This window comes from Myripristis murdjan, chromosome 15 (assembly GCF_902150065.1).
Source record: "Myripristis murdjan chromosome 15, fMyrMur1.1, whole genome shotgun sequence".
Classification (NCBI taxonomy): Eukaryota; Metazoa; Chordata; class Actinopteri; order Holocentriformes; family Holocentridae; genus Myripristis; species Myripristis murdjan.
The window spans coordinates 7,370,538-7,395,463 of NC_043994.1; the positions used below are offsets into that span (position 1 = coordinate 7,370,538).

General features: G+C 42.5%; 1 protein-coding gene across 2 annotated transcripts in view; it reads left to right on the forward strand.

Moving 5' to 3' along the window:
- The window catches only part of bcl2l11 (BCL2 like 11), a 35,911-nt gene extending 11,278 nt beyond the window's left edge, over nt 1–24,633 (forward strand). For both annotated transcript variants that reach the window (XM_030069913.1, XM_030069912.1), the window contains exons 3-4: nt 1,389–1,504; nt 18,696–24,633. In XM_030069913.1, coding sequence (XP_029925773.1) covers nt 1,389–1,504; nt 18,696–18,863 — 284 coding nt within the window. In that variant the 3' untranslated portion in view covers nt 18,864–24,633. The remainder of the gene's footprint in view (nt 1–1,388; nt 1,505–18,695) is intronic.
- Nucleotides 24,634–24,926: the final 293 nt, after the last annotated feature.

Sequence of the window (24,926 nt, forward strand, 5' to 3'; positions counted from 1 at the left end):
CAACTCAAACTCCATCAACAGAAAATCCAAGAATTAAGACGTCGTGGTGCTGGACTCGCTGTCAGAGTGACAGGTGATGTCTGAGATGAACAACACAGTGACAAGAGCTTAGCACCAAGGATGGAGACAGTTTAAAAAATAGCAAAGAATCTTGCGTATGAGCACTTAACCGCTCTTTCTCAAAGGTCTGAGTGTGGCTGGTGCCCTGCGATGGGGAATCTTCCCCGTGTTGGCCTCTTCAATATTGGAGGATGTGAGAAATATTAAGCCTAGGTTTCATAACAGCGCATGACTCATAAGCAGAGATCAGTAAGGGTGCGCAGCCTTTCATGGTCGCACTGTATTTCATACCAAATATGTGACAGATTAACCACACACACACACAAACACATGTTCGCTCGCCCGACCGGCTAGCACAGTGGCATTTGCGCATCTCTTGACACACACACGCACACACACACACACAGGGTTTTAGTATCCTGCTTGCAACTGACTCTCTAAATTCATTATACATCCCTAAGCAAAGTAAATACCGAGCCCAGAGAGTGTTTTCCTTGTTTTGATGGGAGATATATTTCTAGATTCTAGATTAGATTTTTTTTAAACTCATCCACACAAATCATCCTCTCATCCGTGCCTCTTCTCATTGCAGTTTATTACTTGTTTTGCACGTCACTTTCAATTTTTGTTTTCTCACTTCAAATCGACTCAACTCGAGTGCCTGTTGCCAAGATACCAGTTTATATTTTGCTCATGTTTTGTTTGATATCACTTGATCATTTGATTAAATGTTGGTGGGGATCTGGGATTTCCACCGAAACACAATAATCTTTTTATGCTCTTTCATTGCGCTGATGGGACAGCGGGGCTTCCAAATCGGCTGCCAAACAGAAATACATTCACGCGCTGTTTTCTAGGAAAATCCAAACCTCGACGATAACCGATGAACAGACATAAACTTTTAACAGAGGCTGCAGCTTCGTAAAGTTGGAGAATCGTTCAGCGCTGGCAGGGTGTACGCTGCTCCACCCCGGTGACCTTTTGAGTTTTAATAATGTGGTTCGCCGTGTCTGTGACATGTGTTTGTCGTCTGCTGCAAGTTTCAAACACAAAGGATGAATCAAGGCTGTCTGTGGTTTCTGTTCATTTTGCCTGCCGTCGTATTGTAAGCTACGTCGGTTTGCACACCTGCATACTAATGACACTCATGAAATTCATCTGATATTTCATTTTGACAGCGTGCTTTTTAACTTTTGAAGAAACAAGTCAGATTTCAGTGTGGCCCAAAACCTGCAGCGTTCTCCTTGAATTACAGTTTGGAACTGCCTCTGTGGTGCGCCTATGGTGATCTTAGCAAAATGAGCACTTGTCTTTCCTCCCTCTTGCAGGCAGTCCTTCCAGCCCCTCTAGGACGCAGCCACCAAACACAGCAGGGGACATGCAGAGTATTGGACAAGAGCTCCGACGCATAGGAGACGACTACAATAGCCTCCTCATGCAGAGGGTAAGCGGCCAAAGGCACTGTGTGTGTGTGTGTGTGTGTTTGGCAAAATCTGGGTGAAGAGAGTGAATGAATCACACTGTCCTTTGAAGTGCCTTTGAGCCAAGCACAGGCGAAGAGCACGATGCATAGCATTCTGGGCACAAAATGCTTCTAAAAATTCATAAAATGCCTTTTAAAGGGATAGTTCACCCATTTTGAAAAATGTGATATTATTATTTAGTTTGCAGTTTATAAACACAAGATTCAAATTTGGCCCCTCCCCTTGGGGTAAGCTAATTTTCGTTCTCCAGGATGGCAGCGGAAATGACCACCTCAATGGCAGGAGGCTAACGCTTAGCATTTGGAGCTTCCAGCCAGTATCCAGCACTCAGATAGCACCACTACTGTCCTACAGAACAGCTAGGAGGGGAGTGAAATGATATCAAATTTTTCAAAAAATTAGTGAACTATCCCTTTAAAAGTAAAAAAAAAAAATAAAATAAAATAAAAGGGAGAAATGCCCCTAAATCGTAGGAGCATCATATTTCTTTGCCTTTCACTCTGCTGTCTTGTTTAAAGTGTCAGATACTGAGTGTTAATGCAGCTGCTGGCCCTCATGGGCCCCCACAGGTCATTTGTGAGAGCCAGTGCCTCTCTGGTGGGAGCAACAGAGCAGCTTATGATCTGAAAACATGTGAGCCTGCAGCATGTTGGCACCCTGCAGAATGCAGGAAGAGAAAATGCCGACCAACACAAACTACTGCCTCAACAAACAATAAAACAGTATCATGATCGCCAGGGGAGAGGGGAAGATGCACTGGTCGGGGGCAGAGGGGGAAAATGGCTCTGTCCTCTCCTGTAAGGCCTGCTGCCAGTTTCCAGCAGTGGAAAAGTTAGAATAAATCTTGGTGGTACATGTTGAGTGCTTAAATGTGGTAAGACCCAGATTTCCAGCTGACTGGGTGAGTAGATGACTGACTGACAGCCAGCTAGTTTTTAAGCCAGTCAGTCAGTCAGTCAGTCAGGCAGACAGACAGGCAGACAGGCAGACTGGGTGGCTTGTGCAGTTGCACGGTGTTTACTTGGCGGCTGTAGTCTCTGCAATACGAGTTGATTTCCTCTTGGCTGCTGTTTACTGGGCACCATTTCTGCAGGTTGCATCATCACAGTATTATTTACCCTCCGTATCAAAGACCTAAGTGGAGCCGAGGGAAACCAGAGCGGGGAACAAAATAACAGGGCTGAGTCTAATTCACTTCAATCACTGCATTAAAAAATAAAAGTCAAATAATGGAAAATACTTTTGGCATGAGAAGACATTTATATCCCAGTGCTGGAGCTTAAAATACCCCTTCAATGTCAAAAGCTTAACAGCTGTAAGGCAGTGGTTCCACCAAGTAACACGATTAGTCATAAACATGCTTCTCCAACTGAGTTTAAACAGGAAAACAGTTAACCCTTGCCATCCTAGTTTTTTTCCTCTTCTAAATTATGTCAGATAGCATTGGTAGCCAGTATGTAAAACCAATATCACTACCAATTATGTTCTTTACTGTGATTTGAATAGGATTTTAATGTTCTGCCAGGTTGGGCACTGAGGTTAGAGGATCTCGGGAGTCATTCTGACTTGATGACAGGTAGAAACAGTCAATTTACGGGGACTGCCCATTTCTCCAAAGCCCTATTATTCCAAAATCCCAGTAGTTTGAAAAATGTCCCACTGGCCCAAAAGCCCATGAGTCCGACGGTCTGATGGCCCGTTCCCCAAACAAATGGCCATTGTTCCGTAATCCCAATAATCCTAAAAATGTCCACTCCGTAAATTTGGTTAAGTTTAGACAGGGGTTTCCTCAGGGTAAACAGGCCTGGATGCATTTCTTGGCAGGGATGCAAAACTCAGCGTAACACTGGCAGTCACTGAACTCCAATAACAATCAGAGTGTGTATTTTCAGAGCAGCGGGTGTTTGTTTTCAGGATAATGGGCCATTGCATTAATGGGCTTTCAGTCCAATGGGACATTTTTTGGACTATTGGGGCTTCAGTATAGCAGGCCGCCGGACCAGTGGCATGGCACCCAAATTACACCATATGTGACCTATCTGCCAACATGGGACAGTGGATGCGAAAACATGAAAGCATGCATGTTTTACTGTAAATGCAGCCGAATGTGCAAGAGTCAAGTGCTGATCTGCGTTTGAAAGTGGTGTTGAGGTTTAGCTTAGGTTCAGGTTTTAGGGGAAAGGTGTGGAGCTTGGAGAAGATACAGTATGTGTCAAATCTGATGAGTAGAAGTCACATTACTAGAGACACGGAGGTGGAGGGGGGGCACTTTCAGAACTACTGCCCAGAATTATCCCGAGAGTGTGCGCACGTGGAAGATGTGTGCACATGTGTTTGCTTATTCTGTAGAACAATGAGGAGGCAGAGAAAAGAGGAACACAGAGGCTGGTTCCCTGTTCTCTTGTCAGGTGTTGGTGTTGGTGTGCATGGTGTTTCTGTGTATGCAACTGTGTGTGTGTGTGCGTGTGTGCGTGTGTGTGTGTGTGTGTGTGCAGACAATCGAAGTATCACCCTGAGCTTTTCAACAGGAAAATCTGATTGCTGCATCTGTGGGTCGCTGTAGTTTATGTCTGTGTCAGTGTGTGTGTGTGTGTGTGTGTGTGTGTGCTCGTGCATGATTAATGTTGATGATTATGTACATTTTTCAATTACCCCATTCATATCATATCTAATTAATAATTCAGATGTCTGTGATTTTTATTATATTATCATTATTGCTTAATGTTCAGCGTCAGTTCAGTGTGCTGTAATTGGTTTAGAGTAAATATTAGTGGACTGGGCATTTGGACCAGCGGGAGAAATCCTGACAAACAAATACACAGAAAATGTGTTGGAAAAATTAAGAGAAGGAAAAGCCTCTAGAAGAAAGTCTCTCCAGACTTCTGCTGCAATCTGCGGAAAACAAATCAGCCTTTTTGGTGATGCTGGTATTGGCCGGGCCAGCACCAGTGTTGGGATGGAGAAAGATGCTCATGCACACAACAGTATGCATGGAGCATGGCATTGCAAAAAGAGTGGCATATAGCTAGAGAAGATGATGTCAACGAGGAGTTCTTTGAAGATGAGATCAGCCTCACACAAGCTAACAAAGTGGTGGGATATAAAAAAGAGAGAGAGTTGGAGATGATTCCACTAGATCAGTGGTTCCCAGCCCAGTCCTCAAGGCCCCCTGTCCTGCAGGGTTTGGTTCCAGCTCCACTCTTGCAAACCTGAACCAATTCAGGCCCACGCGCCTTCATGCATGCCCTGTTCAGGTGAATCTGTTTCAGCCAATCAGCTTGAAACCCTTAAATGGATCAGGTGTGTACGACCTTCAAACAATGGATTTAACCAAACCTGCAGAGTTCCTCCTCAGTCTATGCAGTTTGAAATGGGAGCCCCCACCACTTTGTTTACTAATGTTAAGGATGAGGCTGCGGGGGGATAAAACCCCCCAGGTTCATGCCACGACCAGTAATCCATAGAATTAATTTACCACTTTTCAGTGCCTGTCTTGAATCTAATGTATGGATGGAAGTGCACACAGAAACATAAACAATGCAGGGAAATGCTCTTATGTTGTGGGGTAAGAGAGAACTCCTGAGGCATTTCTAAGTTCTGTTCTTTTGAGAGTTATGTGGTATTCCTCATTGTGTACCACATCATAACGAGGCGGCGTGGCCTCCCCACTGAAGCTGTCTCGTCTGCCTTTAAATCACTGCTTTATTCAAGGTTACGCCACAGTTAACCACTGAAGCTTCCCCAAATGACAACTGTGCAAAATGGATCTGGGGATACAAAGGATGGAAAAGGATACACCTGTAGGTGGGTCGTCCAAAAAGTCTTAAAGAAGACTGCATGTCTTGGGCTTCATTTGGAGGATACAGCCTTGTTGAACATGTATGATGTATGACATGTGAAAATGCAGCCTTTGGAGGTGTCTTTGAATTAGGACAGCACTTGTGTACTGTGTTACTCAGTCAATTACCCTAACACAGCTGCCTTTTATTAATTGGCCAATGAGTATTTCAGGTTTCCTTATATTCTAAAGTTTTCTTTAAGCTGTGTCTTTGTACATAAATCCATCTGCAATGATGTTTTTGACATTCTGTGTCCTAATTATAGCCTAACACAAAGGCAAAAAACAACAACAAACAACTAACAATAGCCTATAGTGCTTTGTAATGTTGGGAAATGGCCTCAAATGACTCCCTTGTAAAATCACAGAATTAAGATTCAGAGTTGTTGTTTTTTTTTTTTTTCCAGTGCTGGTGATCAGCATAGAAATCAGAACCTGTGTGTACATTTGTGCTACATTTCTATGTAGTTTCCCCTTTCCCTTTCACCATTATTCCCTTTGCCAAAAACAAGGTTACAGCAAATGCACTTAACTGTCACCTTAAATTTGTTTTCTGTATCAAAACTAATGATTTACACACCCATTCATGCCATATAAATAAAGGTTTACTGTTCGTTCACTATTTTTATCAAATGATGGGGCTTCTGTTTTGCTGTCAGGCCCTTTGAAAAGCAGCCAGACACTGTTCTGTGTCTCAGCGACTATTCTGGTAACTATACCATCTCTGTTTTATTGTAGGCAGAAGATCAGGGGATCTTGTTTTGGGACAATTCTACATTTGTTCATCAGAACCCTTACAACAGTCTCCAAAGAATGTGTGTGTGTGTTTGCTCCACAGCGTGCTGAAAATGCGGCTCCAGGTCTTTACAGTGGACCTCAAATTTATTGTGGAGTAGCTGTGATGCAGATAGGTGGAGGTATGGGGGACTGATGTGTTTGTGTGCGTGGGCTGTGGAGTGTCCACATGCTGGTTGGGGTGGTCCGATCAGGGCCAAAGTCCAGGGATGTTTCTCAGTCCTGGTCATCATCAGAACTGATCGATTCAGCCAAGGATCTCTGACTTTTCTGGAAAAAGGAGGCCGACTAATAAAACCCACGCACCATGCTCTTCAATTGGTGCAACACCCCAGCACAAAATGGTTGAGTGGACATGGACTCATGGATACGTCCTGTCAGTGCGTCTCAGTGGAATCCATACAGGCGATTCATGTCGACTCAACCATTCCACTCCAGTCGGCTCAGTTGTGGAAGTCCCAGTGGCAGCTCCTTGCTCTTGTGTAACTTGAAGTTGTTTGTCTGTAATTGACACCACTGAACCAATTGCATACAGTTGTTTTAATGGTCTCTCTAGGATTTTTTGAAGACGATCTTGAAGAAGATCTTGAAGAAGATTTTGTATCTTTGAGGTAACCTCATTCTCAGGCGTTCTCCTCCATGGAAGGTAGAATAGCCCGGAAGAATGTCCCCAATTATTGTGAGAAACATGAGGGATCTAAGACCCCTTTTCCACCAGGGCTGGTTCGGAGCCGGTGCCTGACTTAGCACCAGTTTTTTTCGTTTTCCACCGCCCAAGCTGGGGCCAAACTGGTGCCAAACTGGTTCCAAACTGGTGCTAGGCAAGCACCGACTCCGAGCAGAGGCTAAACAGGAGCCAGAGAAAGAACCGATGACGCGGCCCACCGCATCATTGGTGGGCGGGGTTACAAAACAAAACAGGAACTGCGAACGCTATAAACATAAACAATAATCCCCGAGAAGCCGTGGGTTATACTGATTTTACAGCAGCATGGAACGCGGCTCAGCAAATTACATTTAAGGATGAGAAGCACCCGTTTTATAACCAAACATAGCTGTCATTCGTTCCGGTCACGAATCCGACAGGTAGCCGGCAATAATTGTGTTTTTCGCCTCTGTATTGAAATGTAGGCTTGTAAAGATACAAGCAGTATTTGCATCGCTAATAAATCCAGATCCTGCTCCACCCAGGGCCAGAAACTGTATCAGGAAAGCAGCATTATTGACGCGGTTCACGAACATCATCCCCGACTCACTGATCAGTTTCACCGGCTTCAGGACAGGACAGGACGGGCGGACAGAGACAGAGACGCTGCAGCCACTGTATAGTATGAGTGTGCAGTTTTATGTGTGTTGAAGTGATGAAGCTGCCGTGACAATGTAATTTCCTGCAAAGGATTAATAAAGTATCATTCATTCATTCATTCATGATGGTTATTGTGATTCTGAGCGGGCGTCTCGCGCACCCGTCATTACGTTTCCCGATGACGTCATGACGTGGCTCTGACTTGGCTCCACTTGGCTCTTGGCTGGTGGAAAAGCAAACCGGTTCTTCGTTGGCACCAGTTAAGCACCGGCTCTAGCACCAGCTCCGAACTAGCACCAGGTTTTTTCTGGTGGAAAAGGGGCATCAGACCCACCAGCCGTCCCCCCATTGGTCTCGTGAATTATCCATCCAAATTTGAACTGGAAAGTGCATCTTGTTAGTGTCCCAGTGATTTGTACATATGATTGAATATTGCCTCCAAGAGCTCCAAGAACACTTTTTGGCTTCACTCTTTCCCTGGTGAAGTTTGTTCTGCAGGGTAAGCAGTCGTGAAAATGGCAACCCCAACTTGCTCCAAACTGCAAATTATTACAGAAATATAGTGTGCGTATCCAGTCATAAACAGGTGCTAGACAGATAAGGCAACAATAATCAAAAAATACAGAGTGCACACTGAAGTGCTGAAGTCCCTGATGAAGTTCCTCAGGGGATCGAAACTGAAACCGATCTGATTTGTCATTAAAATACCGGAGCAAGATTTACTTCAACTTGTGGACTCCACCTTTTTTGATTATTGTTCCTGATTGCAGCCACTAATCTGGAGTACATTATAATATAACACTGAATATATTTTAATGTCATTTGTGGGTTTAGCTGACATCTTCACCATCGTAATAGCCGGTAAGACTCAGTGGTACTGTAGTAACTGTAGTATTTCATGCCATTTGACATACTTGCTACTAATTACTATACATAGACATGCATAGACGTCAGCTAAACCCACAAACCATTTTGTTTGCTTTTTTTAGTCAAGAATCTGCACTTTCCAGCCAAGCAATTTCATCTTCATATGCCATAGTAGCGATTCTAAAATATTTCTTAAAAGAAATGAAGTGACTTTTGTGTGCCACAAAGGCGTTTAGGCCGAGCCGTCGAAGTGTGAAGCGCTGTTGACAGAATGATGCTAACTGTGTTGTTTGCGTGAAGGCGCCTGCCAGCTGAAACTGAAATTGCGATGCTCCGGGCTGTAAAGACGTTAAAATGTCACGTCATGTGCAAACACCGGAGTTTTATGCTTTCTCTGTGGCTCTCGGTTCAGTTCACCTGCTGTATTGCCCTGACTGTGCAGCACAGACAGCATCATCATCATCATCCTCAGTGTCAGTCTCACCCTGTCTCACTGTGCCTGTCGCTCTGTCCCCATTTCTGTCTCTCTCCTTGTCTGTCCTGATTTGTTTTCATCTCTCTTTCCCTCAGCATCTCTTTCTCTCTCTCTCTCTCTCTCTCTCTCTCTCTCTCTCTCTCTCTCTGTCTCTCTCCCCCTCCATAGTGCCAGGCATGGTGTGCAAGAGAAAACAGTTAAACATTTACACAATGTGTGCGCGGCTGTGAGCGTGTTTGTTTTTAAACATCTGTAAACGTGTTCAGAGGGGTGTTTTGCGAATATAGTGCAAGTATAGTGTGTGTACACATGCGTGCATGCGTGCAAGTGTGTGTGTGTGTTTGTGTGGTGTGACACAGCCTAGTGTCCGTGACAGCGTAGATTCATTATGGCTAAGCCCTGTGGTTAAAGAACTCTGAGGGAGCAAAGCACAAGGTCTAATTATCCTGCCGATGCGCGCGCGCGCACACACACACACACACACACACACACACACACACACTCCCTCTGTCTCTGTCATCTTGCTGTAGGAGGTAAAACTCTTTGTCCTGTAGACAGAAATAGCTCAGAAGAACATTGTGGAGCAGTGGGTGTCACTGGCTGGCTACTATTGCTCTGTTTTTGTTTGTTTTTGTGTGTGTGTATGTGTGTGTGTGTGTATGTGTGTGTGAGTGTAAGAGAGAGAGGCAGAGAGAGAGATAGAGAGAGAGTGGGACCAAGGAGTGTTGTGTTTGTTTGTAGTGTGCCAGCACATGTATGTTACATGTTGTTTGTTAGCAGTATTTGCACTGGCTGGAAAGAAAGGCTATCAGCTGAGGTTAAAAATATGAACATGTATGTTACGACCCAGCGCGGAGCTCTAAATCAGACGTGACAGTGTGGCAGTGAGCAGCTCCACGCTGCTTCCAGCTGCTTCCAGCTGCTGGAGTGGAGGCAGTTTGGTCTCTGAACTGCTGAGCGGGCCATTTCTGAGCCAGCGGGTCATTTAAGCCGATTTGATACAAATGGACAGAGTTGGTTTCCTCAAGTCACTGTCACACTTTTACCAGCCACATAGCTAGAAACGTTCATTGAAATCATTCCAGTATGTCATTCTGAACACAAGCTGACATTTGCTAATCCTTTATGTAATGTTGCCTCATTTTCACATCTCATAGGCAAATCCATATTTAAGGAACTTGATGCTGTAAGTAGTCCATAGTGTTTGTCATACTTCCCACTCACAGTCTATTGTGTTGAAATTGTCATCTGAATGTCTGCATGTGATCCCAGTTGTTTAAAGGAACAGTTCACCCATTTTATTGTTTTTACACAGTAGTGGTGCTATCTTCCTCTCCTTGTTACTGAGTGCTGGATACTGGCTGGATGCTCCAAATGCTAACTGTCAGCCTCCTGCCACGGAGGTGGACCCCATCTAACATTCTGAAAAATAAAATGATGATGTAGCTCCAGTGAAGCTGCGACCAAGACGCCCAGGTTGCTCATCTGGTATAGAACATGTACCACCTCCCAAGGCTGAGTCCTGATCGCAGTGCTCTGGGTTCAAATCCCAGCCCAGCCCATCTGCTGCATGTCTACCCCTTCTTCTCTGTGTCTACTATTAAAAATAAAAAATGCTAAGCCAAAAAAAAAAAATCTTAAAAAAATGAGCTGCAAAGTCAGAGGTCAAGGGATTACAAAAAGTGATTAAAGTTTCAACTTATCATAAAATGTGGTGGTTCATCTGCCAAAACATCTGCTAGGATAGAATAGGTTAACTGGGCGGGTTTGGGCCGGGGGTCATTTCCCACCCTGCTGACAGGCACACACATAGACAGCTAAACAGACAGGCGGCCCAGCTCTGGCCATGAGCAGCCTAATGCAAAGCAGATGTGCGGCCGCAGCACCTTGTTGTGAAGCCGGGCCACTGACGTCTGCTGTTTGCCACTCAAATTAGACGCCCGCTCACATGGGAGCTGTGGACGCTGCGGTGTCACGCCGGCCACATTTACATGGTCAGCTCAAATCAGCTTTTCTTCGTCTCTGACATGTTAGAAAACATTTGGTAAGGTGGCTCAGCGGGTAACACTGTCACCTCCCAGCAAGAACGGCGTGGGTTTGGATGAATCTCAAGTGTAACCCAATCACAGAAAAAAGCTTGTGGAATGAACGCGACATTTAAGGGACAGATTATGTTCCTTCGCCGCAAATGGGATTATGTGACGATAGTATGAAGCTGACATGCAGAACGGCTAAACGTTTGGCTGGCTTTAGTCAATGAAAACCACTTAATGTTAGGGTAAGGGTTTAGATCAGGGGTAAATAAGAGAATTGGAGTTGAACCTGGGTCATCAGACTTTGGGTGGAGGCATCCAACTCCTGTATTTACAACATATCTAATCTTGTCTTTTTAGGCAAGACTCAGGAGAACACCAGCTCAGATTTTTTAAGGAAAATTATGCATCCTGTCTGTTTCAAAGGCACGGTGTGTTCACTGTGCCCTGCTGTCAATTACTATGCAAATTTCAGTTGGATTCAACACATTGTAGTCAACTCATAATCAAATGTTTGGGTGAGACTGACACAATAAACCAAAGCTAAATTACTAGTGGACAGTAACAAATGTTGATAGGGATGGACATGCGAGCTGCTGCGGGCTTGAACCTGTGGCCTTCCAGTTCCAGGACAAATAGATAAAGTCTAGTTGGAAACTGTTGTTATTATTAACCTGCAAATTTTGGGCCAGGGAGACAAAAATGATAAGCAGGAGAGCGGAGAGAGGGGTGATAGAGAGGCTAGATAAAAATATAAAGCCAGAGTATATTTGCTTTGTGTGTGTACTTATTCCGTGTGTGTGCACGTGTGCGTGAGTGCTTGTTTGGAGGGTTGTTTTTAAGTTGAGATGAAATCAAAAGTGCCTTTAAACCCTTTTCGATCATCCCTGGTCATGTTGTGCAATGATATAAAAATACAAAAAAAAAAAAAAAAAATATGACCTGAGCTTATGTGAGCATGAACTAACCAATTTCAACCAATAATATAATGACATCCAACCGTCAATCAGTCTTCTACTTTTTGCAGGACAGAGCTTCAGATTCATGCCCACTTTTCAAAGCTCAAATCAAATTTGTATCAAAACATAATGTCCCAGCTGTATTTCATATTTCGCTTGGACATACATCACCATACAGAAGTGAGATACTCTCAGAGTGCCGGTTCATCTGGCAGCATAAGGAGTCGTGGTGACCAAAAGAAATCACACGAGCCGTTTCCATGGAGATGACAGAGAAAGATGAGCGAGGAACAGAGACGAGATGTTCGCTCGCACCTCCCTCAATGAGTTGTTAGTGGTTAGGGTTGATGAATTTTACAAATTTCTGTGGTTGAATCACAGATAAAAAAACATTTAATGTAGCCCATGGATAGGATTGTTATATTATAATTACTACTGCAGTACATTTTTCAGAGTAACACAGGTGATGCTGACCAGCCAAACTGCTGAAAAACCTGTAATCGCTGACGGCTTGTTGTCAGTGTTGCTCTGATTGTTTGGATTCATTTTGTTCCTTGAAAGTATATCTGATATTATAGGCATGTATAAACTTGCCATGTGTTTACTGACTGCCTGTCTGGTTGATTGGTTGATTGGTTGGCTGGCTTGCTGCCTGGCTGCGTGGCTGTTAGCTTTAACTTTGTAGCCCTTTTTGTTTTCTTGCATGTATGATTGCAGGTTTAATCACACCATTTTACCACAAACTCACACTAGCACTAGTGTGTGTGTGGGTGTGGGTGTGTGTGTGTGTGTGTGTGTGTGTGTGTGTGTGTGTGTGCATGTGCATCCACGCATATTGCAGTGCACATGGTGTGTGTGTGTGTGTGTGTGTGTGTGTGTGTGTGTGCATGTGCATCCATGCATATTGCAGTGCACATGGTGTGTGTGTGTGTTTGTGTTTGTGTTTGTGTGTGTGTGTGCGTGTGTGTGTGTTTACCCGCATTAAACCTTCAGAGCTGTCATGAAACAAGGAAAATGGGTTGTGGCAGCAGTTTTTTTTCTGTCTTCTGAAAGAAAGGGTTCAAATAAGGAAACCATTATACTAGAGGATCATCAGTGTGTGTGTGTGTGTGTGTGTGTGTGTGTGTGTGTGTGTGTGCATACTATGTCTTGAAGTCCTCAGAAGTGTAGTAAGAATACCAGAAACTGAACTGTGACAAGGGAAAAGCTGATTGAAGGTGATAATGTTTGGGCTAGCGCTCATATTAGGAGAATATTACAGAGTGTGTGTGCTTGTGTGCGTGTTCATTAACCCCGGCTGTCATTTCCTGGTGCTTAATCCTGAGGTATCAGGTTGAAAATCAGGAGTGTTTGGTGAACCTCTTGTCGGCTTCGTGTCAGACTGTCAGTCTGCTGTTGGTTAGCTCAGTACATCTGCTTCTGATTGGAGTGGAAATCAAACCTCTCATCCAGATGGTGAAAATCTGAGCAATCACCCAAATAATAGACTAGTGCCATTGTTTAAAGGAATACTTTGACATTTTAAATCTAGCTTAATTATTTGTATTCCCAGGGCACTTTTGAACCCTTTCCTACAGAAATCTTCTTTGTCTGGGGATGTGAACTTGGAGCCTTCCAGCCATTAGCCAGTTTAACTATTAAAAAAACTATTGCAAGGGGTTGTTCATGTTTATTATCACTCTTTAAAATCGACTAGCTGCAAGTTGTTTTCCCCCAAAATGCTACAAATGTTTGGTGAGGGAAAAAGCAGCTGAAATACAAATTCTCAGGGTATTCACCTTAGTTGAATTAAGGTGGGAATAGTCCCGTCTGTCTGTTCAACACTTCACTCCGAGGCAGCGTATCTCAAAATCTATCAGGCTGATTGCCAAGAAGTTTGGTGAGCACATTCTTGCTGACCTCCTGAACCTTCCCTCTAGCACCACAACCAGGCACAATTTTAGCTTACGAGTACACAATGTCTCAAAAGCTATTGGGCATATTACCATGACAACTGGTGAGCATATCCACACACTCCTCAGAGGATGAACCCTGTCAGTTTTAGTGACCTCACGATGCCACCCTCGGGCCAAAATGTCAGTTTTGCACACAAGATATCACAAAATGTGGTCAGTAGATTAGCATATTTGGCAAGGGCAAATTGAATAATCTCACAACCTATCAGACAGCACATTCATGCTCCCCCAAGAATGAACCCTTTTGGTCCTGGAAACTCCATAACCTCTCTTGTAGCAGCACACTTGACCAAAATGTTAAAATTTTACATGAGATATCTCTAAATCCATCACTGGGGTCATCCCTACAAAAAAAAAAGCACTAGTGTTTTATATATTACTCATTACTTTTTTAAAAAGTTATGCATTGCTGTAGTTGTTTACTCCCTGTGGAAAGTAATACACATTCATTTGTATTACTTCGCAACACTGCCTGAGATTGTCACACATTTACCAGTTAACACCATAACACTTAAAGATTCTGTAGAAATAGGCAACATGTCCTCTACTATGTAGGATGCTACAAGCCCGTTCCTCTCTGCCATTGTTTCCTGTTGAAAATCAAAACTTGGCTACATCCACTGAGCTTGAGCATCACTCTGGGTTTGTGTTTTTTTTTGTTTGTTTGTTTGTTTGTTTGTTTTTTGTTACTAGCTTTGTGTTAGCAAGTTGCCTTTGCAGGTGCTTGGAGAGTTTTGACGTTGTGCACACAGCAGTCGATTTGTAGACTGTAGATTTATTTATTTTTAAAAGAAATGAGACAGTATATGCTGATGCACATATACATGTAAACATGTGAGATTATAGCCGTGTGGCTAATTTCCATCTCTAGTCCCATTGGCAGGTTGGTGTTGTACATTGCATTCACATTATTAATAATACACAATAGAATAAAAAAAAAAAAAAAAAACAGCATACTTGATCATGAAACACACAGGCCAAGGGTCAGGGGACCATGCACATTTCACCACTGCTTAAACACTAAATTATATGTCGAGGGGCTGATTAAAGTGCAGAGTGCTACAGTGTAAAGTGCATTATTATATTGCAGATTGCCCAATAAATATAAAGTGCTATTTTAATTGCCCAATACTCAATGCATATTACAATAATTTAATACCTAATAGCTGTTTCTGGCCTGGGCACAATTTGCACTTACCGTTACATTCTTCTCCTTCGGTGCAACATATTCACAGTAACATGCATATCTCCACGGCTCAAAATCGATAGGTCAGGCGATTGTTGTGCAAACATGCATGAAAGGCATGCTTGACTGTCTGCCCATCATTCAGATAGTTGAAGAACTTGTACAGTGACACATTACTTTACTTACTTTGTAATGTATTACCCCCAACATTGTATGAATCTAATCAGTGGATTGCCATAATATGTGCTGAGTGTATCCACACTCCCCAAAGCAAGATTCCTCTTCATTTCCATGACCCTGTTAACTTTCCCCTACCATCCTTAGGCCAAAATGTCAAATCAGTGTCTCAAAATCTATTGAACAGATTGCCATGAAATGTAGCGAGAACATTCGTGTTACCAGGAGGATGAACTTCAACCTTGTTGACATCATGACCTTTGTTACCCTCAAGCCAAAATGTAAACAAACCCCATTCTTCCATTACTTGCATTCCCCAAACATGAGTTGGAGTCCCTGTGCTTGCTAAATCAGATTTCAGAAATTTATGTTACTTCTTAATGCGTAATGCTTATGACCCGAGGGCACTCCAAATCCATTCAGAACCCCACTGTATCATTTGCAAAATGACTGGTAATCTGATCAATCTCCAGTTTGCTTCAAGTTGCAAGTCAGCTGAGGCGCTTATCATCTTCAGGCGTCGATAGATAAACAAGCTGAAGTTGTTGTAATGAAAGGAGGCTTCAGCAAGTTGTTATGTCTGTTGATTCTTACGTATCTGCCAAGTCAGTCCCTTGCCTCCTTCCACAAACTGCAGATTGCCTGTCAATCAAATCATTACAGCGGTTCATGAGGTGAGGAAAGAGCGCGGAAATGCTGCCAGCTTTGAAACCACAGCGCCTGTGTCTGCTTTCCAAAGCTGCAAAGAGGAGAAACAAGACTCTAATCTGTAGGATCATTAAGAAATACTTTTCTCCTGCCGAGTTAGTACATTAGCAAAAATCACAATAATGTTAATGTTCATGAAATGTCTGTTTGAGCTTTTACACCTGTATGAGTGTGCACCAGACATCAGCCTTGAACCAGACACTTTGCCAAACATGCTCTGCTCTGTCAAATGCAGCTTTCCAGGCAATGCTAGTCAGATGAAAGGCTAGGATGTAATCCATGATGTCATCTAACGACAGCCTAGGGAACTAGTACACTGGCATATAAAAGGGGAAAGTAAATTAATGGACTCAGAGAGAGGTTGTTTGAGCTTTTACACTGAAGAGTGTCAATTCATTGTACCACTTGGACTCCTAAATGTGGCGATGCAACCGTCGTCTCAGAATATCATCCATATGATTGACTGTGTTGGGAAAGTGGCTCTTCGATCCACGGCCAAACAGATGACTAGCTTTGATGCAGACTGGCTTCTTCTCTGTTGTCTCTCTGATGGTAGATTTAAAGCCCTGTATCAAAGAATATTAGAATGCATACTCAAAGGGATGCTGATTATCAGGAGATAATCTAATAGAAACGAATGAGTCACATTGCTTTCACAGAAGCACTTCATTTAGATTTAAAGCTCTGATCATTAGCCAAAAGAAAAATATACTTGTGATTGATACTCTCAGCTTGTTTGTTGCAGTGTCTCATTCAGTCATCTTGTCACTGCTGCTTTGCACTGACATTCATAGTGCAGGTTCAGCACAGGCCAAATAATGGGACTCATACAGTATAGTTACTAATAGATGTGCAAAGAATTTTTCCTTATCCACTTTGGCAACAAAGACAAAAATGTTACTGCCATTAAGGATGTCTGGGTCACTGTGAGTGATTGTTTATGTGTGGAGTGTCAGTGGGACCATATATAGCTTTGTTTAGCTTTAGATCTATATCCATTCTGCATGGGGTTCAGCAAAGGGTTAAATGGTCTTCCCCTCACCTGTTTCCTCCTCGGGCGTCCGGGGTTGCTGTGGTTGTTGGCTGGTTTATCGAATAAAACCACACAGCTTTGATATTCCTCTCGCTCTCATCCCTAAAGATCCTGTTTTTCAGCACAGAGTGTTGCCCTGAGGCAAAAGGCTTACTCTGTGCCAGTCCACGTCTGGACGGTATTGTGCAGTCCATCCGGCCTGGTGGAATTCGAAGGGCTTCGTTCCAAAACAAGATATATATCTGCCAGTGGAAAACAGTGATTCCTACACTTGTAAATGCATCAGTCAGAGGGCAAGGTCCTATTTTTTAACCTTTATTCATCTGGGTAATGTGAGCTGTGGATATATGCTCTTTTTCAGCACCACTGTGCTTCACATTCACACAGTTCAGTGCAGTCCCACCTGAGAGCTGCCCGGTACAACCAGGACAGTTAGATGTTTATTATTTAAATAATTTAAGATCCACCAGGGATGGACATTTACTCAGCCAGCAAGTAAAATGATAATCAGATTAAGCCGATGGTTCAAGTATCATGTGACGCAATGAGATTCAACCCAAGCCTTTCTCAGTGGCAGACAAAGAAAAATGGGGCAAAATTTTGTCTGATTATTTTTGTGTTTTTAGCTAATTTCATTGCATATGATTACGCGCTCACCAATACTCCAATTACTGGAAGCAGTCAGATTAAGGCAACATTTGGATTATAACTTTAACTAGCTTCAAAATAATGGGATTTCCTTCATAAAATGTCAGATTTAGGTTTGATTATTAGTCGATATGAGTTGATATCGTCAGCTTCTTCCAGGTCACATGTTGAAACGCCCCAAACTCCCCACCCCGCTCCTCCTTTTCCTGATTTTATTCAGGAACAGGAACCGTGTTTATTGTGGTGGTAGTGGGTTGTGTGTGGAGGGGGTGTTCCTCTGAGCTGAGCTTGCCAGTGTGTGTCCACACAGGGGGAAATGCCCCGTTGCTCCTGTTGACTGCACAGGGCTCTTATCGGCGAGAAGCTCCTGCTCCAGCGATGGCCCCAGGCCAAAGTGGAGGGCTGTCGACTGTGGAGATAGAAAAAAAAAAAAAAAAAAAAACACCTGTTTCAGTTGACAGCGTGCCAAGAGTCTTGGAGTGGCTGTCTGGGTTACGGGAGGTTTGGGGTGAGCTAATCAGTGAAATGCAGTTGGCTGAAGTACTCGAACATCATTCTTCTCCCTCATCAGTCATCTGACATTATTAGGACTTCCACAAGTAGTTCATTGTGTAGTTAAATGATTTTAACATACCTGCTCCACATCCCCCTGCATTATCAGGTTACCTACCTACAAAACGGACGTGGAGAATATGCAGCACAACATTATTAACATCTTTTGTTAAGGATGGTGTTAGGTGCAAGTGGTAGGTCAAAATATTACAATAAATAAAAAAGGAAAAAAACGATTGTAGGCAATTTGGGCTTTGAGACAAACCCATGTTGTAAAAGAACCCACACCTACACACAGACACAAACATAAGGAGCCAACACCTGGAAAGGGCTAAAGAGGTGTGGCAGGATGCTGAGGGCCATACGGACCTGTTTCCTGTGAAGGCATGTTACATGTAAACATTATACATATGTGTGTGCTGGTGCTGATTTGCGTGTGCATGTACTTCTGATAAGTAGTTTGCCAAGGAATCCCACTTTAATGCCTTTTTATAGCTGTAAGATTGGATAGGAAAAGTCTCCTAATTTCCTAAAACCAGGGTGTATATTATGAACCCATATTATATTCCATAAGTGCTGTAACATCTCCCCTCTTGTCTGCTTCTCTCCCCTCCTCCAGAGGCCGGCAGGCAGACATGAACCGGCTGTAGTGCCTCCAAACCTGCTGCCACACATCCACCAGGAGCCCACCTTCCTGCTGTGCATGGGCCTCCTGCTCCTTCTGATTGGGCGGGTATTCTACTTGCAGGGGAGTACGAACAGCCACCAGGACCACTCTCGGGTCTAGCCTTTGGGAAAACCCAGCAGACGTAGCATCATTCCTTTGTTAAGAACCTGTGACTATGTTGGACCTATCATATGTTGAATTTTCTTTTGCTTTTGAGGAGTTAATTAGTCCCTCTTTCCTCCCCTTTCCCGGAATCAAATGGGGAAAGTGGCTTTGTTTCTTTTTTATTTATGTAAATAGCTTTGCAATAAAGGAAGAAGAACTCACTTCCTTTAAGGCCATATGAAATTCAACAACACTTTGATTCATTTTTGCACTTCTGTTTTTCCTTTATGGATTCTGAGCCCCAGTAGTACCACCAAAGATGGAGCCTAGCGCCAGGATTTTGCACTCCCTTCCAGCGCTGAGACAAAAATGTCATCCAATGATGTCTCCATGGAAGACGCCGCCTGTGGAAAATCAAATGTGCCTTGTACAGTTTTTCTTTGTTTTTCTGCTGTTTACCTTTTTATTTCTTATTCAGACTTTTTGTTGTATATTATGTCTTTTATGTTCCCTGTGAATTTTACATTCGCTGCAGGTTACACTTGTTGGGTCCATTCCTCAAATTTAACTAATTTCATCTTTTACCCCAGAGGATCCAGACTGAGGAAAACATATTTGCACTCCTATCATATGAGGACCCTGCTGCAACAGATTTAAGACCAATATGGGTCCCCTAAGAAATCCCACTCAAAGTTTAGGGCCAACGTGCATTTCTACCCCACCCTGGTACAAAATATTGCTCAAATGCAGTCTCATTAAGGTGTTCCTACCATTCAGGACTTTAAAATGTTGGATGGATGTCCATGTCTACATAGAAAGTACATAACAGAAGGACACAGCTCAGTCTTTTCAAAAACACAAATGAATTGAGAAATGATGCAGATATGATCTCAAAAGGCAACAAAATTCCCAGACTTTTCCAAGACTTTTCCTTGATGTGATGCAAATTTCCATGCCTAATACTGCATTCAGTTGTGCTTGGAACTTGGAAAGCCCCAAGTTGATTTTCCAAGTTTCCGGCCTAATTGCCCTTTAGTGCTTGTATGCAGAAAAGCATGGGATGCCCCTTCTCACTTTTACCAACTTCCGTTAGGACAATTTGTTAACGTTACCTATTATTCAAACCCGGTGCAAAGTTGTTGCAGGACAGTTTCACAACACATAAACTCCATATCTTCTAAAATAAAGTTTTGTGTAAAGTATAAACCGATCGCTGTTCACTGTGTATGCCAACATGCTGATGTGAGGTGGCAAACCTAGGCTACAGTGATCTTGCCCAAGTTTCCAACCGGCCACTCTGATTCGAACGCCTGTTCATTTGATCGTTTGTTCTGACAATTGACTGCAGCATCATATTTATCAGTGTCAGTATTCAATTGTTGCTGTTTTGTTGCAAAAGCCCAAAGGTTTTGTTTGGGCATCTCCAATGGGAATTCTGTAATCAAGAACTTTGGTATTTGGATTCTTATTATTTCAAAGGTACTTTAAGTAGATTCATTAAGCAGTCAAGCATAAGCTTATGTGCTTGACCAAAAACAAGTTAGAACAAATTTCACTTTTCCAAAATCTCAAGCACATGTGTTCTCCATAACTTTTCCAGGCCTAGGAACTTGAAGAATCCATGTTGTTTCAGGTTTTCCATAACCAAAGGAACCTCACTCTACACCCTATTAAAGAGGAGTCATTGCAGATAGACAGGTTGACCTGTTAATATGTAAACTGAACTTCCCATGATAGATTTTATTCTCTCTGTTTGATTCAGTTGTGCATTAACAGCTTTTGACACAGTGACCAGTCCGGAAGCTTAACCCTTCGTCTACGACTAAAGGCCTTTCTGTGCCTCTGTAAGCAGTGGAGCCAGTTGAGATGGTGAGAGATGAAGGCGCAATACTTTTTCCCTACATATTAAAGGCTAACTCACAAGAAGTTTCAGTATCAGTCACCTTTATCAGCAATTACCAGAAGTTGCCAGAATAAAATGTTGCCATTTTACATTTCTGCAAACCAACGTTGAAATGTTAACGAAAAATAGGTTGCATATCAACATTTACTTATAGCTAATGTAGCTATTTTAGACACTTTTGTTTGCTTTGCTAGCTTTTTTAGCCACCAAAACTACCTGCTTAAGGTTCTGGAGAAGTTTGTTGTCATGGTTAAGGTTAGGAAAAGGTCATGTTTGACAATGACATTTGTAGAAACAAAGTCCTGTTGCTTGTGCCATCCACCGCCCAACCTACCTCCGAATGTGGTGTTTTTCACTCACTTTATATGTCACAAAACCTGAAAACGTGTCATTTGAACGTATCCTTTGTTTGCAGAATCTTAAAATGCCAACATTTTTCCTGGTGACTGTGCAGAGACCTCTCTCAAAAATGCATTAAGAGGTGATTGACCTCCTTGCTTCTGTTATATTCAGCATTAAAGATCGATGTACTTGAGCTGAACCGTTACAGAGATCAGCAACACTGAAGTAAAACTCAGAGCAAGATGATGAACAAAGTAAATTAAATTACTGTCATTCAGTCAAATGAATTAACAATGTAAATTACAAACATCATTTTTTCACCCTTTATGCTTTTACAAGTAGTAGTTTCCCATTGTTAATGTCAGTGCATTTAATTTATCTCTGATAACTGATCAAATGATACCATCGTCCACTCATTGTGTTGCGATTCGGCCTCTGGAATTAGCATTAGCATCGGCGCTCGCCGCCAGCCTCAAATTTGGCAGGCATTTGGTTGTTGACAAGGTCATGATATCCTTTTATTGGCGTCATGATTCAGACCCAGCCAAGTCTCCTTACGTCTGCCAGGTCATTAAACACTCTCATAGAAAGCTTTCTGGACACGAACCAAGCTATGAAAGCTGCAGAGTACAGCAGCAGAGCTTCACACTGGCTCACAGTAAGCTATAGCAGCTTCTGACCTTTTTGTTTGTCTAAACCAACCTAGCAATTAATAAACCAACCCTTTCAATTAATAATTAGGATTAAAACTCAACCTCCAAACGAAACCAAAAAAAAAAGTCAACAGAGAAACAGTAGAGTGAATTTTGAAAGAATGGGGTAATTTTTATATGCAAAAAATAGGCCTATGCAGTGGATCTCCATTGTACACAAAATGAGACACACTTTTCTGATTTGTCAAACTGAATTCTTGCCAAGATGTTTTGCTCCATTCATCTTATTACTGTAATTCTGAACAAAGTTGAGCATTGTAAACACAGAATGGTGATGAAGAACGGAAAAAAAAGGTAATTATGCAACTATGAAAAGCTTTGTCCTTAAGCGCCTTACTGTATCATGAATGCATAGCATGTATTTTTAAGCTTGATAGCTGCAATGGGAATTAAATCTCTAATGTAGGTGGCTTTTCTCATTTGCCATGTTCTGCCCATTCAACTACAGCATACCACAAACTACACAAGCTATATTTCAAAACGCCAGTAATGCAGTGGGAATACTCACCAAAGAGAATGGTTAAAGGGTTTTTTGGATGTTACAAGTCAAGTGCTGGACCATATATTGGTTAGTATCTGGGTATAACTGGGTTGATTGTCAATCAAAATCATCTCATCTGTGGGGAGCGGCACCCTGTCAAGAATGCAAAATGGAAAATCAGTCGTTTCCAATGTGCCAGGCTAGATCAGTCAAATGGTGGAAAAGACATTTGAAACAATTCCACCAGTGCATTTACAAGGTAGTTCAGTCCAGGCCTGGGATGAGATGAGGAACTCCATTACCACTGCAGCATTCTGTTGCAGATGTATTGCATTGTTAAACTTTTGTTGGTTTTGACCTGCTTATACATTGGTAATGCCAAAACAATTTCTCTGTTATGATCTGTTTGCCATCTGTCTGTGAATTTGGAGATGAAAACAATTTGTCAGCAAATCACAGTTTCAACAAAAGTTGGTGTGGTAATACAGTCGATAAGCACTTGTATTCAGTTTCGTCTCATCTCAGGAGGACATATGACCTAAATCCATATTTCAGCAAATATCTCATCTGTGGAGTTTCATGTTTTAATGGTATGAAATCAACCATTCAGCAACAAACTCTCCGCAAGCACTGCATTGTTGTTGTGCACATAAATGGCAAGGACATGGGTCATGAATTTGAATAGAGTAACAAGATTTTACGGTCTTGTGTGATTTAGAAAACCTGTGTTTTACTGCATGAACTGCTGTTGCGCCAACTCTGGCAGCGCAACAGCCTTTGGAATCTTTGTGAAATGAGCAGAAACTCAATATAATGAAGATTACATGTTGCAGGTACAAGTAATGTTGATATTATCGTCCTCCACCGCAAAAGGATCATGTGTCCGTTGCATGAATTTACCACGGCATTTTCATTGTTTTGTGCTGTGCAAAGCTAATGGTTAACTGTAGTTAAGTCAACAACCCTGGTCAAGGTTAAATTAAGGTTTTGGTCATGGTTAAATGAAATAAACGTTTGCTGAAAATGATTTGAGAATTGAAGCCAGATCATCCAAGTTTAATGTAAATACAAAGTGTCCCCACATCTGCACCCCCACCCTGACCACATCCACGTCCTTACTTCTACTGCTCTATGTCAACATCCAGCTACTTCCTGTTTCTAGCCGAGTCTCCTCCACCTAATCCTTTCCTGGTAAGGAAACAGTGCATTTTCAATAGTCATGTTTTTTTTTTTAATAGAATTTCTGATTGGGTGTGAAAGGAATCTATTCAGGTCTAGTTACAACTTTAGAGAAAGAGCAGGGGTGACCTTAAGCACCTTAATCATCGGGGGCCCGTTTCAAGAGATAACATGGAGACCACCACCATCATCACCACCCAAAGACAAAAAACACCATCAGTAATGGTATAGCCTATATTTCCAGACTTTGATTTAAATGCATTGTGTGCACTTTCAGCATCATAGAAATGTTCCCATCAGTTTGCTTGATTAAAACTGAAACAGGAAGTGCCTCTGTATTTTCGCTTGTTCAGCTAGGCGGAAAAAGGGTTGGGTTTTTGCCAAAGTCCCAGCACTAGAGAGGGGCAGATATGCAGGCAGTGCCTCCATATTTTCCCTTCTCCTGGTAGGCAGAAAAAAGGGTTTGGTTTTTCGGCTAAGTCTGAGCACCGGAGTCGGGAGGGGCCCTTGGGAAGGTGGGGCCCGATTGAAATGGGTGAAGCATAGCTCAGGCCACCACTGGGAAAGAGCAGATCTCAGTGGCGGTTGCTGTACTACTGGGAGACACTTGCAGCATAGATGCAGGATGGCATGGCTGCAAATAGGACAAGAAGAAACATTTCAGGTTCCAAATATCTTGTTTGGAAATGAACGATATTCAGACCTGTGGTTCTCCAGACCAAATTCACTTGCTTTGCTTTTGCTCTGCCATGTCATTTCACTCAATGACTGTGTGTTACTTTCTGGTATTGTGCCATCTGAAACCTAAGACCTCATTTCAAAGTACTGTATCACAGCGGTTAGAAAGAGAATCAAGGAGGAAACTGAAAGATGAATTATCGTCATGTGAAAGTGATATGGAAACCTGGTAGAGCGCTGATTCACCGCCTATGATTTGTAGGTATTACAGTACAGGAAAAAAAAAAAAAAAAAAAAAAAACAGTCATTCGCTCCACAATTCTGTGACATTCAGGGTTTTATTGATGTGCGCAGATACTGCTGGAGCAGCTTTGCAACTGGTGCTGAAGACGTCCAAATTTGTGCTCATTGGGTTCACGAAAAAAACAAAAAAACTGCACAGTGTCATGGAAAGGACAAAAGGCAGACATAAGAGAAAACGTTATGTTCCCAGTTTGTTCGCTTGTTACAAAAAATAATTCGAAACAGAGGACCAATGTAAAATTTTAGGGGGAAATAAGGTGTCCAGAGGAATATTAAGATGGAGTTTTGCTCACACCGACTCAGTCACATTTGCTGAGGCTGAGTCGCTCTGCTCTATCAGGTGTTCCCATGTTATTGTACAGACAACTCTTGCAGCCCGTTTTGCACTGAGCGCAGAAACAGACAATATCTGATCTGACTCAAATGACCCAGTACATTTGTAGCAAAATGTTCTTTGTTTTTTCTTGTTTTGTTTTTTT